This window comes from Ambystoma mexicanum, chromosome 5q, assembly GCF_040938575.1.
Source record: "Ambystoma mexicanum isolate Mex_15411 chromosome 5q, UKY_AmexF1_1, whole genome shotgun sequence".
NCBI lineage: Eukaryota > Metazoa > Chordata > Amphibia > Caudata > Ambystomatidae > Ambystoma > Ambystoma mexicanum.
In genome coordinates, this window is record NC_090933.1 from 907096134 (window position 1) to 907113156 (window position 17023).

At 43.7% G+C, this 17023-nt stretch overlaps 1 protein-coding gene across 1 annotated transcript in view; it reads left to right on the forward strand.

The window, feature by feature from the left end:
* The window catches only part of POP1 (POP1 homolog, ribonuclease P/MRP subunit), a 1381968-nt gene that overhangs the window by 192281 nt on the left and 1172664 nt on the right, over positions 1–17023 (forward strand). The window contains exon 4 of the mRNA XM_069621412.1: positions 12749–12924. Within this exon, the coding sequence (XP_069477513.1) occupies positions 12749–12924 (176 nt within the window). The remainder of the gene's footprint in view (positions 1–12748; positions 12925–17023) is intronic.

The following is a 17023-nucleotide window of genomic DNA, read 5'->3' on the forward strand; positions in this document are numbered from 1 at the left end:
AGTGAAAAATCTAAAAAGGACAGATTTGTTAGTCTAATTTTTGGCTGTACCTTTCAAGAGGCGGTGGAACTGTTACATATTCTGGACAGGAATGGCAATATATATGGTTTTATGTGAACTGTATTAATGCTAGAACTGTGAAACTTTATACAAACATCCCTATGTTAAACACACACATTTCTGGAAATTTGCAGACAGTTTGGAAAATGTGTTCATGGCGAAATGGAAGAAATTCTGCAGAAAGGTGAAACGAGGCCTCTCAGCTGTGGGATTTTGATGAACAGATACTATATAAAATATGGAAACTTTTTGTGCTTTTTTTTTTTTTTTTTTTTTGTAGAGGTTACCATGTATTAATAGGTATTTAGGACAAAATTCGATTTTGATACTAGTGGCTACTAGAGGTTTCTAAGAACTGTAATAGCCAAACCATAAATGTGACATCATCCGTCCTTGATCCAATCACTCAGATGCAAGGCCGAGAGGAGGTTCTGCTCCAATCCCAGTTCACAGGGGCGAGCTTAATTAAGCCGGCCCATACACCCATTTTGTGATGTCATTTGAAAGGATTAATGGAGACAGTTGACAATACATAGGGACTCACTCACAGACTCACTTTCCTGATTCCAGCAAAGCACTTTGTTCCAGCATTCAACATCCAGCCTTTAACATCCTTCCAGATCCAGATGCCAAGAATCTTGCCAAGCAGTAGCTGAACCATTTTCAGCAAGGCCTCAATCCTCAAACTTTTTCTCACAACCCAGTGAAGCGCAGTAGTGAGGGAAATCATCCTGAACTATCATCCTGAAACTATCCGGCTTGCTACCATAAGGCTTGTCTGGTGAACTCGCTATCCCGCTGATTGAAATACCCATAAACAAGAAGGGCAGATCCTGTGCAAATCCGGTGACCGGCCTAGCTGATCCAGTCCCGCGCCTGATGTGCTGTCCTTCCTTGATGGACCCAATCCATTGACCAGAACCGTGACTGTCCAAAAATCTTAAATCCCAGTGGATTGTGAGTATTAATGGGACGCTAGAGAACTATTGTATACCTTGCTTATCTTGTTCTACTCTAATCTCTGAACTATCCCTACTTTCATAAACTAAGTGTCAAAATCTTTAGTGCTATTTTCTTCTGTCTAGTTGCTAAAGCGCCAATTTCATTGTCCTCTTTGTTTGTGTAACTCTGATCCATAAGTACCACTTTGAGTCTTTGGACTGGTGCCGCTGGGAAAGTGATGGGGATCTGTTACTGAAGTCATGAATCCGTCTCAGAACTTACTGTGTCCTGACTTGGTTGCCTAGCCAAACACTCTCGCCTTGAGTAAAAGCATAAGGCATATTTTTCGATTCTAAACTGAAGTCTTGCCCAAATTTTGTGTCTTTATTTTCGTAAAAACACCTCTTACTAAAACCTCCATAACTCCCTCAATTTTTAAGATGGAAGAAGCGAAATTTTAACTCCTACTCGTACCTAACATTTAATTGACGTTATATCAAAAATCGCATAAGGAAAAGTTTGCTGCGAATTGACATTTTGAAAAGTTTACACGTGTGAATTAGCTTTAAATTATTTCCCACTTTGAGTTTGACTTTGAGATTTCAATTGTTTTCGTTTGATTAAATCATTGCTGTTTGCTTGCATCTGTTCAAAGCGGCTCCCTTAGAAATGTATAATAATTTAAGCATTTTTGACCACATTTGGTGTTTTTGCTCAGCCAATTTCAAAGCCATCCTGACAGTTGAAAAGTCAATTCCGTTTTTCTCTTGTGTTTAAAGGGCGAAGGCGAGAGTGATATTCTGTTTTGATCCGCGTTATTCCTGAGCACCTGCTTTCTCCTCACATCTATTTAAATTGCCTATTGGGGGGTTGAGGGGTGTTGCAGGGGGAACCCTTAACCATAGTGCTATCTGTTCTAAACCAATCCAAAATTATTCTATTCTTTGCTGCATTTGTTTTTGTGCCCATTACTTGATTCCTAGTGCATTAAAGATATTATTCAGTGTTTTGTCACCCCATTGGTGATTGTTGTTACCTATTAAAATATATTGTGATTTAAATTCTAAATACATAAATAAATTAGCTTTGCAAACTAGCCTGATTCCTGGTTCAGGGCGACCGGGGCGGTCTCATGAGAAGGGTGTGATATGAGTGGTATATCATTCGAAATATTGAATTTACAGATAAAAATAAATAAGGGTTTCATTTGCGCACTACATGCTGGGCGAGACTTGGGTGTGTGCCAGATTGAAATCCCTTACACACCACATATGCCAGCAATCTAGCTCTCTATAACCACACTTCCACCAGCTAGGGTTTACTCCTGGGTATATCTTGGCCAATTTATCGAGGGAGTAAACTATTTGTGCAACAGCTTGATTGCCTGCCATCTATATTGCAGGGACACTGTAGCCTGCGAGAATTTTCAACTAATTCTATACCATAATGCATTGTGATCTCCAAGTTCAGGTCTCTACCCCAGTCTATCTTAGCCCTCCCCTCATGTGTTGGTTCCACAAGCAACAGCTCTCTATATAAACTAGAGATCAGTTCCTTAGTGTTTCTTTAGAAGCATCCGTTTTTCAAAGGCTTTCTGCTTCCTACAGAGATTATCCCCTCCACCTTGGTTCTGAAAGTGCTCCCTTCAATTTTATATAGTCTATAATCGGCAGGGCACCGATCTATAGACACTCCTCCATCTGCTCCTGGCACATAAATCAGCCGTGCTCCCATATCTGTCCGGCCATCTCCAGTCACGCTTTTACCATCTACCATCTCTGAAACCCCAGCAGTTCATTAATAAGACCCCGCGAGGGAGGGGCCTAAATACAATTCAATGGAGAAGGCCAAGACGTAAGCCATTGTTCCCCTCTTTCTGCGTACTCCACACCACTGGCTGTTCAAGGACCCTTTTAGGAATTCTCCTCTGTGCGACCCACAGCCAATCTCCCAAGGAAACCGGGAGTCTGTAGGTCTAACCACTTTTTGGAAGTGTGCGGGTTAAGCTGTTCCACCATTACTCTTAATTGCACTTATAATACAATAGCAGGTCAGGGAACCCCCCCCCCCCGCTACCCCCACTGCACTCTGCCATTATTCAAGCTGGCCTGCAGCTGGCCAATTTTGCCCTTTTACCGACTCTCCAGCAGCCCACACTCCCTCTTTTTCTTTGCCCCATCTGCAATGAGAATCCCTCTAAAGGTGACACCTCTTCAGAATCATTTGTCTAAAAAAAGCAGCCACATTCCCTGAACACAGAATCTCACCGACGGGAGTCGTTACAGCACCATCTGGTCCCAGGTTGTTCTGCCATGGCCCAACTTAAACCTCATGACATCCATGTAATAATCCCACCATGCAATAATTTCCAATGTCATAGTGCATGAAGATCTGCCATGTTCCTTCATGAGCAGATGGAGATCTATTCTAGTGCACATATCCTGTGGTAGTGAATAAAAGGTATATCCAACTGGCTGGCTATGTTGAGACCTTCATACATCTAACCAAAAGTGGATTGAGATGAAGTTTGCGAACTCCACATTCTCGCCCTCCAGCTCCCTGCATGCGGGGTTCCTCCCCAACTTTCAGTGAAGCAATGGGCCTTGGATTACATTAAAATCACCACCACCTATTGTGAATCCCTCTGATCATTGCTCAAGTATAGTGAAGGGCAATCGAACAAAGGATAGTTTGTTTGTGTGAGGGGCATAAAGAGCGGCCATAGTGACCCGCCCAGAAAACCTCCAGCCATAAGCATTATCCCTTCAAGCGCTCTCCTAAATTGCAAAGCCTTCAGCAACAATGACTTTGCCAGAAGAATGCCCACTCTGCCCTTCTTCAGAACGCCTTCCGAGTGTAACGCTCACCTGATTCCCACGGAGGCGCAGGTCTGGCTTCGAGTGCTGATGCTTCTTCAATGGTGAAGCGCAGGACTCTGAAGATGGACAGGAAGGGCCCTCTACTCTGGCTTCTCCGGCTCGCAGGAATATTCCCCTGTGCGTGAAAAGGGAGTATTACCTACTGACTGAGTTATGCTCAAGCCTCCCACTCTCTTCCAACCCTCCACGATACCCTTCCACGATTCCCCGTGAAGTCTCACCTTCGGGTCTGAAAGGACGAGCTCTCCATCCTGCTTCTGACGCAGGGGCGCGTTGAACCCAGTTACTTCACTGGATTGAGGTTGGATGGGAGTTCAGGTAAGCTTGATTATACTGCTAAGGCGCTGTAAAAGTTCTGTTGCAAGTTCAAAAGTTCAAGCTTTAAATAATAATGTTCATTGTCTTTTTTCAGGTGATGAATGAAGATTCCTTTGGAGACTTCTTGCAACAAAGCGCTGATGTTGATGTCTTTTCCCCATAGGGGCCGGGGTTCGGAATGCCGGAGATATGGCGCCGACCCGAAGTGAAACTTGCAGTTCCAGTAAAGATCTGGTAAGTCCTAGATGAGCGCTCAGGTAATGTTTTTGCATTCGCTCATCTAATGTCTTTGTCTTTTTTCCCCATAGGGGCCGGGGTCCTGCTTGGAAGCAGCAAGACCCGAAATGAAATGGGAATGACCCAACAGGTAAGTCTTAGAAGGAAACTGAGCTTTTCCTATTCCCTTCCTTCTCTCACCTCTTATTCTTGTCTTTTTCTCTAGGCTCTGGGAAGTGGCTGTGTATCCGGATGATCGCTGCTGAAGATGGAGGAACCCAGGAAAGGTGAGTGAAATGCAGCGCTGCAGCGATAGTAACGAAATGCTTTTAAAAATGATGGCTTCCCTTTCAGGATCGTCGGTGATGTCTCCGTGGTGCAGATTAGCTGGTAGGTCTCGTCTCCCTTTGCAGGTGACCCAGGATGCTGACAGGCGTGGCTGAAGTCCAGATGCAGGAGCTGACACAGTGAGCGTCCAGCTGCCAGGAGCAGAACAACGCGAAGCGTGAGTTGCTGATCGGGTGTGGTTTAAATAGCTTTGGAAGAAGTTCCAAGTGTGTATCCTTCCTCCGATCAGGTATGTATCCTTCCCCAATCACACCCGGGTGGAAAGTAGTCCCACAGGTAAAGTAGTTCCTATTCAGGCCTCAAGAGTGCCTGGATGTGGCAACATGGTCTGCATCAGGTAAGTGCATATTAAAACACTTGAACACATGTCTAGCTTTATGAGCCTGGCGCCTTAGGTGCCAGGACAGAGGTCCAACATGAGCCTGGCGCCTAAGGCGCCAGGACTGAGTCCAAAGAGCCCCAGCTTGGGCCCGCTGGCACTCCCCTGGGGGAAATGATGCCTGCCTCTGGGGTTGCTGGGTCGGACCTGGCTCCTTGGAGGTAGGCATCATGACACCGAGGCCCAGGAGGACTGCCCCACCACTCAAACTGAATTCCTACTCTCACTGTGTGGGATATATTCACCCACTCAGCTGTGATTTACCACATCACTTTACTGCATTGGTGCAAGACACAGCAAAATGGCAGTGCTGGCTCCTGCGCGCACCAGTATCTCAAAACTATGTTTTTAACAACCAAAAAGATGGCTGCATCATCCTGCCACCCACATTTCAGGCGGGGTGGAACAGGGGATACACTGCAGGAGCGTGCCTGCGTGTTCTGAGACATTTAACTGGAATTAAGTGAAGGAGGCAGCATTGCGTTGCTGAAAAACCAATATTCCCTTTCCAAATGAAAACTTGTTAACCTTTATAAATGCTGCTTGATGCTAAATTCATCCATTCCTCATGAAACTACTATGATTGAAAAGGCCCTGCAATGCCCAGAAGAAGTCCTTGTGCCTCTGTAAAACCGGGCATAATTCCTGAATGAAAGGCCCAGTCAAAGTAGCTTGGAATGAACAAGGATCTTTATTTTTTACTAACACGGCAATGCACGTTCATTTTCTTTACAATGTAGCAAACATCAGCTGTCTTCAAAAGAACTTTAACTATCTGAGCCTGGTCAATTTCATATACCAGTGTTCAGATAAAACTCATGCATTCAGAAAAATGACTTTAGCTGCAAGGACATTGAGGAAATATGAGTGAGCTGCCCAAAACCGAATTAAAGAAATGAATGTCAGTTTGCACCACGTGTGAAAATAGGCTGCTTACAAAATGAGGAAAATCGAATGCCTGGGTTTTAAAACGGTACACTGGTAAATAAAAGTTCTCCATACAGGGTGCTGAATCAAATTTCATTTGCACTCTCTGCAAAGAACAATTTTCCACTCGTACAATTAAATACCTAGTTATGAACTGTTCGCTCCTGAAAACAGGAAGACTCACTACTATGGGAGATATTATTACCAAATATGGGGCCTCCTCAGAAAAGCTTTGGTGGACTATCTTGGTTGAAGGAGAGAAATCAAAAATAATTGCTCTGACGACACTTTTGCTACTGATATCTACAAAACTAGCAATTGTACAGTAGAACTTTAAATTTGGAAGAGCTCTGTTAGACAGCGACGATCGAGAATGAACTATGAAAAGATTGACTTGATACCTTATGAACCTAGTGTATTCTATAACAAACTATTTTATTCTTTTTGTTTCTTTTTGGTACATGTCCCTTTTTTGCTTCTTTTTCTGCTTCCTTCTTGTCTTGTATATTTGAAGTTCACTTGATTTTTTTTTTTTTGCAAACAGTTGTTGTATGGATATTTATATTTTGTATGGGCTAAAGCTTTTCAATGAAGAAACCAAATAAGCCAATAAAAAAAGTTTTTTTACTTGTCTTTAGAAATATAAAGGGGTTGGTTACTGGGGAGAATATATTGCATGTGTTATTTGATGTAACAGGCTTATTTAATTCTGGATTTAAGATCAAAAGTGAAAGATGTTAAACCCAGGGTGGCTTGAGTTACCAAGTTGAAAAACTGATTTTCTGCCAAAAGGGCTATCTCTCCCAACAGATCCTGCCAACCCACTGATAATTATAGGGTGGAACAGACTTTCGTCTCTGTTGGAACCCAGGACAATCCAGTTCTCAGGGAAGGAAGCCAGAGGTGTGAAAGACCCTAAAACTTCAATCAGGCTGAAGGAACTCCCCCCCCCCCCCCCCCCCCCCAATCTTGCTTGAAAGGAAATGCCAGTTGGTGTCAGCTGGAGAGAAAAGAAAATGAGACAGTGACTCCCATTTGTTTGAAAGACTATTCCATGAGGAAACTTTAAAGACTTTTAACTCGGTTACCAAATTTGCTAACGATGTAGAATTTTCAGTGTAAAAGTAAATGTGTAGCCTTTAGTTTAAAACTTGGTAGAATGCAGTGACACCGAGGGGACAGAAATGGTGATATATGTGGAATTACAAGAAAAGCATCCATGTTGCAAATGTAAAATGTACATATCTTCCTTATCACAATCCCCACTCATGTGTAAATTTGGAGAAATGTAAATCCCAGTAAAAAGTGCAAAAAACAGTTAGAGGCGCAAAACCAAGCCCCACGGACTGGGGGTTTGGATTGAAATGTGAGGAAAAAAATATGTACCCTGTGTATCTGATTTACTAAAGTTGCAATTGTGTAAATATGTGGTTGTGGCAAAATTAGATTTGAGTTCCAGTAACTCTGGGAGGGTTCTGCACATTGTAAATATCACCCCATAAACATGATATAGTTTTTCTGAGATCCTACCAGCAAAGAGCTAGGCAGAGACTTCTACCCTTGCCCAATCCTATTGTTGGAGGCGTGTGTAGTAAAGCCTGCCCCTGTCATATACTGTGATGTGACCTGGCATTATAAATAAGAGCCCCTGACAACGCACACATTCCTGATTTCCTACGCTGGCGTCCTGTTCCTGTCTTCATCTTGCATTTATCCATCTAAACTCCAGATCCCAACCACAAGGCTAAGCATTGCTGATCCTGCTTCAGCTAGGCCTCACTTCTAAAATAATCCCAATAACCAAGGGAAATGCTGTGGTGTTTTGGGAAGCATCCTGAATTGACCTGGCTTGCCACTCACTGCATGCTGCTGCCATTCTGCTCTCCTGATGCCCGATCTTATCCAGTAACCAGAAGTGCTAACCGATAACCAGTCCATGCCCAGCTGATCCTGCCCTACTGATTTTGTCCGGCTGTTCTTTTAGACCATATCCATGTGGCGACCAGAACCGCTGACTGTCCACTAAAGTGGACTGTGAGTATCAATAGGAACCATAGAAAACATAGTGTACCTTGCCTTGCTTTGTCCATACCAATCTCTGTCATCCTATACTTATCCTGATAACTTGTAATATTGTCAATCATTTTTGCCACCCTGTCTTTGATTCCTTGTGCTAGTGCCAACATCTTTAATAATTTTGTCTTGTAAAATCCTAAACTATTAATCCTGTTTGACGCGATCAGACTGGGTCCGCCAGGGCGGGCGTGCAGGTGCTAGGGTTGAACTCCCGAGTCAAGCCCGGAGCTTACTGTGTCTCAATCTGGTAGCCTAGCCCGAATCCCCTAGTGTAGAGAAACTGTCCTTGTCAAAATGTATTTCTTTTCATTTTTTGCGCCTTCATTTTCTCAAAACGCACCTCACTAGATCTTTCAGAACTCACTCAATTTACCAGCTAGAGACCTGATTTCACTTCCGTATTGTACCTAGGATCCATAGCTACACCCCAACACATCGATCTACAATATTTCACCTTTTATTAAAAACCGTCTTGGTAAATTTAGGCGGGAATGGCAAAAGTTTGCTAATTTTACGTGTCATTTTGATTATAAACTGTTCTCAATCTTCCATGTCATTTCGAATTGTATGCTTTTGCTCAATCCAGTGCTTGTGATTGCTAGTATCTTTCTAGTGTTGCTCCAGTAAAGAATTGTTTTAGTTTAAGATTTTTATACACATTCATTGTTTTATTCAGCCATTCCCGAGTGTCATTTCAACATTGCAAGGGTTTCAAATCCGTCTTTCACTCTCATTTAAGGAGGGAAAGTTAGGTTTGAATTCCGTTTCCAGATTCATAGTCCTAACTGCCTGCTGTTTCCTTATATCCATTCAGAAGTGATTGTTTGTGGGTTGAGGGAATTTTGCAGGGGGAAATCCTAACTTGAGTACAAACCTTCAGAAAATCAGAAAGTGTTTCTATTCCCTGGTGTTTCTATCTGTGTTGCTAAAGGGTTGAATTGGGTGCATTGCCTCCATTCCGATTGTTCTTATCACCCCATTGGTGATTGCTGCACCATATTAAAAATTGTATAATTCTTTTAATATTCAAATAAATATTATATTTTGTCAACCAGCCTGATTCATGGTCCATTGAGACCCGGGGTATTTGAAAAGGGGGTGTGATATGAGTGGTATATCATCTCAATATTGAATCTAACATTAAAACATAAGCATTTCAATCGCACGCTGCATACTGGGCCGAGACTAAGGTGTGCGTCGCCTGATTGAAATCCTTAACAGCCGGTAATGCGTCTCTTGCACAAACAAGTCCAATTTCCGGAACTCCCCAAGTAAGAGTTTGTTATTAGAGTCCCTTTACATTCAATATCACAGCACTGATCTCACCCGTGATCCCCTGCAACAATGTACACCTTAACCACCCAGTAGCCATCAATAGCTTAGAAAAAACAATGTTTACATCCATGCCTTGAAAGAATAAACCCTCTCTCATTCCTGGCCCCCCTCCAACACTTATGTCCCCCATCCCTCTGCTTCAAACCATAGAAATTGTACCATCACTAAATCAAGTGAACCCCGAGCAATGAGGGGCTCAGACGTCCTTGGGCTACTAGGAGTGCAGTACACAAATCCCCCATGCTCCCAAACACACCCCAATTTAGCGCCACAACCTTCCATACGTAGTAGTAGTTTATCAAGCGCAAAAGCAATTGTCAGTAAAACTAATATCAAGGCGCAAAATTAAAAGAAAATACTAAACAATTGGGTATTACTAATGTCAATTGGTAGGTTATTCCATAAACTGCAACCGAGGACTGCCAAACACTTGCCACGCAGTGTTGTATTGTGGAGTTTTCCTACCGCAAGCAGACTTTAGCACTAGATTTGAGTGAACGAGTTGGTTGATAAGCTTTTGCCATATAGGATAGATAATCCAGTGCAATTCCTTTCACTATTTTCCAGGTTTGAGTGGGGGCTTGTTCCTTGACCATATCCTCAATCTGTAGCCAGCTGAGCTCTTGACACGCCTGGGAAATGTCATATTATTCATGCCAGGAATGGTGCAAATTGTAATTTAAAATTGTCTCTGAGATGCCAAGATAAATTGACAAGCACCACTGCACTCTGGAAAGAGCTACTGTCTGGACTACAACTTTCAGATGGCCTGTCGAAGAGATGCTTGCATCTATTGATGTTATATAGATTAAAGTGGTCTGCTTTAACTACTGCATATACCTGAGGTGCGGAAATCATTTGATTATCAAATGGCATACCTACATTTCGAACCACCTTCACAGCCATTCCCTACATGGTGCCGGGGAGACATCCACCAACAGTGCGCTCCTTCTAGAGCTGCTGCATTACAATGCAAGAAAACCTCAAGAAGCTTTCTTTGGGGAAGGATCCATCCTCCTGAACTTTTAGTCTCCAGTCACTATCATCCGGCCTCCGGTCTGAGCAAAGGCCTTCTTGAATGTTTGCCTCATCACATCCCCCTGAATCTCATGCAAGAGTTGTTGACCCTGATAACCCTCCTTGATTTCGTACAGGTCCCCCTGATCTCAAAGGACAGCGCAAAGGGATATCTCCATCTAGATCTCCCTTCCGACTGCAGCCATAATGTTAGCAGCCTACATTGTCGGCATGTACCTTGGACCAGAGACGACAAAGTCCTGAAATGCCTTGATCAAGACACCCTCCCGCTCAAACAAACCAAGTGTCCTTTCTCTCCTGAAGAATGGTTTCCTTTTCCCTAAAGTTGTGACACTTGGCCAACACAGATCTGGGTCCTGATCCAGAGCCAGCTCCACAACAAACCTTGTCGAACAGTACAGTACTGGGATCTTCTGGGCCCAGCAAGCCTTTAACCATGTTGCTCACCCTTCTTTCAAGGTCAACAGGGGTGCCTCTGTCACACTGAGGAAGACTGCGAAGGCGTAAATTGTTCCTGCACTCTGTTTTCCATAACATCCATTTTGTGACATTTCCGTTTTATGATGTCCAAGCTCCTGCAATCACGACTCCATCTTCACTTCCAGGTCCTCTGTCGAGAGCTGGTTGTGTTCCAGGGCCTCCACCCTGTCCTCAACCTTTTCCGCCCTCTCCTTAATTGTGGACAAAGTCGTCTGAACTTCTGCCCTGAAAGCCTTTATTTCCGGTAAGGCACTATGGATGTCTGTCTTAAGGACACTCAGTTCTTCACCCAGCTGTTGGGGCGGTTTACTTCACATGCTAACTACCACAAGTCCTGTCTCAGGGGTGACGCAGCGTTCTGTCCAGCCAGCAGGCCACCCTGTTGGTACACTGCCACTTCATGCTTAAATGCTAACCACTGTGAGGCCATGAGCCCGGGAAGGCTATCCCCCGAAATCCAAGTCTCTAGAAGTCGTCTCAGCCGTAGGCACACCACAAGATCAGGTCTCCCTCTAAGCCTTGTCTCCACCAGCACCCGCTGGATCCAATGCTCTTGACCAGCTGCCACTGGCTATGGCCACCAATGTTACTTGCCCCAAGATACTCTCCACCGCCCTGGGGGTTGCCGCTTCCTGACCCTGTCAGGCCAACATCCCCTCCCATGCCTTAACGCACAAATCCATCCAGACCTCACCTTTGCCGAGTGCATTGGGCTACTCCACCTTGTCTCGTATTATCCTCCTCCCTATGGTGCTATAGCAACTCTAGGACTCTGGGTCCTGTATGGCGCAGTTTCAATGCGCCCGAGTGCTACACTTCGGAGATGGGCAGTTGCGTGAGTCTTTTGCTCTGCCTTGCAGGCCTCCGCACAGCATGCGCACCAGGCTCCGGCTCATGTCGGTGTGTCTCCCTGCCCTCGGCACACAAGTACTGTGTTGGTGCTCCGGTGTCCCCATGGCTCTCTGATCACTGAATCCGCCTAACCATGGGCTATGGGAACCATGGCAAAGCTGCTTTTACCTCCCAGAGCCAGCAGTTTATGCAGCCATTGTCCTTCGTGCCCCCTAGTGGTCTCCCGTCCAGCCTCATTGAAGAAATACACCTAACCGACAAGGGTAAAGTATAATTTCATAATCTTTTTCCTTTAGTTAATCTGGACATTTCTAATTAAAATCTCCTAAAACTCTTGAAAGATTGCATTTTACTATAGCATGTCACTTACTTGCTGATTTAACCTAGTTTCGATTTTGAAGAGTAATTTCTGTGCGATTCTTTTTACTGAACAAGGGTTCGCATGATATTTAGACTCTCTGCTTGATATACAAGTAGATGGCCGTCCATTAGATAACTTGGATTATGTAGGATTATCCTGCGCACGTACCCTGTTTCTCAAATCTGGTTTAGGAATCCTACCCCTTCTGTGTTTTACCACATGTAGACCCAACTCAACAGGGCCAGTGTGTCAATCCTGTATGATGGATATTTGCAACACAATCTTTTTTTCTTTTCTTTTCTCAATTGCCCGTTTTATGCTAAAACTAGGATTATTGGTTGAAATGTTTTAAACTGTAAGGTGCAAACAGTTGCAGCTGCCTTTAGCATGAAAATTGCGAGCTAAGAATATGGTGTGAAATCTTTTTATTTTTTTAACATTTGATTTTTTCTGTGTTAACTTTATATATTTGCAATGTTTTATTGTATTTTGTAAACCCAGTGATTTGTGTACAAATTGAAAATTATTTTATTTCAGCAACTAGGTTTGCTCAAGCCCGTGCTGAGGAAATGCGCGTTATGCTGAAAACAGTCTCCCGGAAGTCGTCAAACTCGCAACTATTTCACACTTTGCCTAGGCATATGAGAAGAAGAGCAATGGGGCATGACATCAAGCGCCTTCCAAGGCGCCTCCGTGAGATGGCAAAGAAAGAGGTATGACATTGTTACTTCAAGCCTTTAGTACTCCTTTTCAGTAGGTAGGTATGTATTGCATTTGAGGTTTTCTGAATAATGTTTTGAGTTTAAAATTGGAGTTCCAGAATTATGCAGATGGTGCATAAAGTGGCTTCAACTTAACCCACATCTGAAGTTCAATTGTAACCAAATTCAATGTTTTTCAAAATATAGAATCCTGGATGTCCAAGAATTGGCTTGAATTAAATAAAGATAAAACTGAAATCCTATATGTCCTTCCTGCCACCCAATGTAAATATCCAAGGATGTACTCAGAGTTTGTACTTTCAGGATATGTAATTCACCTCAATCATCGGTCAAGACTGTTGTTGTGCCTTTGGACTCCTCTTTCAATGTTGGCAAAAGTAATTCCTTGGACTTCTCTTTATCGGCATAAGTAATCCATACGCAGCTTCCGCAAACTCTAAACTGATGCTATTGAGACAGTTTAGGCCTTTTTTCTCTAACTCACTTTTCACCACAGTGGCTAGAGCCATTGTGGGCGTGAGAGTAGACTATGGTGGTGATTTAATGTAGCAGCCACCAAAACATCTATTCGTTGTTTGGAGCTCTTCAAAATACGGGTGCTTGTATTGTTATGAATTTACCAAGAACTGCTCACATCGTGCCTGCTTTGAGACCATTACACTGGCCAGATTTCCTTGCAAAGTTCTAACAATGACATAAAGCTTTTTCGGCAAAGCTCCATCCTACCTTACATTTGAGATGGTATAATTCTTCTTGCCCTTAAGCCATACCTACAAGAAAAGTTAATGTTTTTGTCACACCAGAGCTCTAGGTCGCTGTGGTGCAGTTAACGTTGCTACCCTCTGTACTAACTTCCAGCCGATTTTATGCTATTTTGATCATCTTTATATCTTCAGAAAGCGTTTGGGGTTCAGTCCTGCATCTCGGGTGGTGTCATTTTAGCTCTCTGCTCTTACGGATTTTGCATTGCTGATGCCAACATGCCAGAGACTGCACGCTGAGATCATTCTAAGTTGTAGAGCCACTTTCAATGTGCACACAAACCAGCGTGCCTCTGTCCTATGTTCTTTGAGGTGGACAGGGGGGCAGGGTGATAATGTTTATGCTGTTGACCTTTCTGAAATGTGAAACCTTCTGGAGTGCCCTCTCTTAATCTCCCTTAGCAACCCTAATATGTGCAACCAGCAACACCAAACCTTTGTAGCAATCCTGCCACCAAAGAATTGGTACCTTATCATAATGCTTTTTTTAAAGTTTTGTTTTAGAAGACCAGCAACAGTAAATTGCTGCTTTCATTTACTGTTGGGGAGAGGCCCTGCAAACTGCATTTGTGACTAAGATTAATGATATTCGACAAAGACGGGGTAAAATCAGACGTGTAATTTAAACAAATATTTGAATCATTAGTAAAGTGGTAGGTCTATTCTACTATTGCATTTTACCGATGCTATGTTTCTTGTCTTACGCAGAGGATTTGCTAGTAACCACTTCATGTCGCATCATACACGTATCCCTATTCTAGGTGATTATCTGGCAAGACAATTGCCTCGAGTGTGCACTTGTTGACTTAAAAGATAATCTAGGCAGTGCTTTAGTAAGTTACTTACTAAAGCACTGCCTATATTAGATTTTATGTTCCATGTTTTGTCTGTTTGCCCTGCCAATCCTGCTGGCCACACATTTACACATATGGTATATAACAGCAAATTACTATTGATTTATATTTTGTAACATGGTTATATTTGATGATGTAATCTGTATAACACATGTTCGAAATGGTAGCCTTGAAGATGGCCTATGGTCGAAACAAGTGTCGGCTGCAGGCAGACATGTGACATTAGAATCTGAATAAATCACATTTATGATAAAATTGAGCTTTCTATGGATGAATTCAAGGGACAATGGAACTGTATCACTTGTGGATGGCCATATTTAAACTATATATATGTTGCTGCCCCTGCGCAACTCACCATCTCAATACTGATTAACCTATACTTTTTGGAAGCTTGGGGGTGGAGCCTCCATGTATTGGTGACGCTGCGGGTGTCAGCAATACATCTCATACTTTCATACTTTAGAGTAGAGCCAGAGCGCACCCACCAGCGATTCTACCCTACACAGTCTTAATCGGAATAATTTTTCCCTTGTAAAAGCGGACTAGCGGTAGGATGGGGAACGTCCCATATTTTAAGGTCAATGTTCACATTTGGGAGGAAAGAATTCGAGCTTTGGTATGCAGACCTATTTTCACACTTCAATTAACACAATGGGCCTCATTACGACCCAGGCGGTAAGTTACCGCCTGGGCCGTGACTTTACCACCATGGCGTAAACTACGTTTACGCCATGGTGGTTGGTGGACTTACCGCCCCATTCCGACCTTGGCGGGGCGGTAAGTCCCCAATCCCCATTTACCCTTCCCCATTCCCATTTTTGCCCCATAGGGCATAATGGGAGTGGGGAAGGCGTTAAGTACGCCACCGTAAATTACGGTGGCGTAATTAACTCCATGGTCCCTTAGCGCCATGGATTTTAACACCCGCCAAAAGCGGGTGTTAAAACCTCCATGGCGCTAAGGGACCTCGTAATTGGCGGTAAGGGGTCGGCGCAGCTAACGCTGGCGTAAACCCCTTACCGCCAGGGTCGTAATGAGGCCCAATGTTCCTTTTGTTGAAGCACTGAACTCCTCCTGGTTACTCCCTACATCTCCTAAAGATACCTGTGGAGATGTTCGCCCACTTCCCAATTAAATTCACACAACCTTATTATTCTGTTTTGAAGTCTGGGCAGCTCGCACCGGACTAAGAATTGGCTGCGTTTGCAAAGTTAGATACATAAATTGAGGCTGCCTTTACCATGTGTGCAGGTAACCCCTCTCTCGCCTGTGTGCCAAAGCAGAACTCCCATTTTGTCAGCAAGCATACATATATAATTCAAAATAGTCTTGCTATACCAGGCCAGTACATTCAAAACCTAGTCTTCTTAAACCAGTACTCTTCTTTTTTCATTCGAATTCACTAACACATAATTAGATCCTCATTTCATCCAGTTGTACTTTTCTTTAACACTGCTTCACTGTCCTATCCCCTCTTCAAACAAGCCCATATTGTTAATGTTTATTTGTACAGCACTTATACACAAGTGAAGTGCTTCAAGGCCGGAAGGGAGCAAGGAAATATAGTAGTCCCTCTTAGGCCTTGAAGTTTCCGAATAATCTAACAGAAAAATAACTACCAAATTAGGCCTGACCGCATTTCTCCTAGTGCAAGGGCATGAGGGGTTTCAGGCACAACCAAGCTAGGGAGGGGACACAAAGGGAGGGGGGGACAGACAAACTAACTTACTAGGCCTAGTAGATATAGGTCATGCAAGTGTGCAGACGGGAGTGAGTGGGGACAGGAGGAGAGGGGGAACAGGTGCACCCAGTCAGCAGAGCACTGGGTTAAGTGTAGAGAGGTTACCCATCAAGGTTACCCCTGGGGATTAAGTGCAGCGAGGTACCTCACTCATGGAACGTGTATTGAAGGTGCAGTCGTGCTGAGCATAATGCCGAGGCCCGGAGGCAAGTGCAAAGACTGGCGGGGGTGGCCTGGGATCTGTGTGGCTCTGGGTGTGCACAAGGCTACCATTCAGCAGAAACTTAGGGAGAGGAGGAGGAGGAGGAGGAGGAGGGAGGCTGGAGAGAAAGGAAAGGAGGTTAGCAGGGGAGAGAGTAAGAGGAAGAGCAGAGGAAGGTCTTGAGGATCACTTCTTCTGAAAATTAAAACGATTTCTTGACCTTTCAAGGCATGGTCTTTTTTTTCTTTTTTCTTCTTTCTCCAAGCATTTAAAAGCACACTTGGATAATAGAAATATGCAACATATTCCCTGACATAAAAGCAAATATCAGAATTCAATGAATTATGGAGACTCCTAATGAGCCAATTATACTGGTAACCAGGACCATCCACTGCATGTATTCTTTAAGGAATATGGCCACAGACCTGATGTGGGAAGAGTGTCACCATGATTTGGGATACATGTACAGCATTCAGATCGCACAAACACCTCCTTTTGAGGCCAGGATAGTGTCTTCGGCCATTCTGTTTTG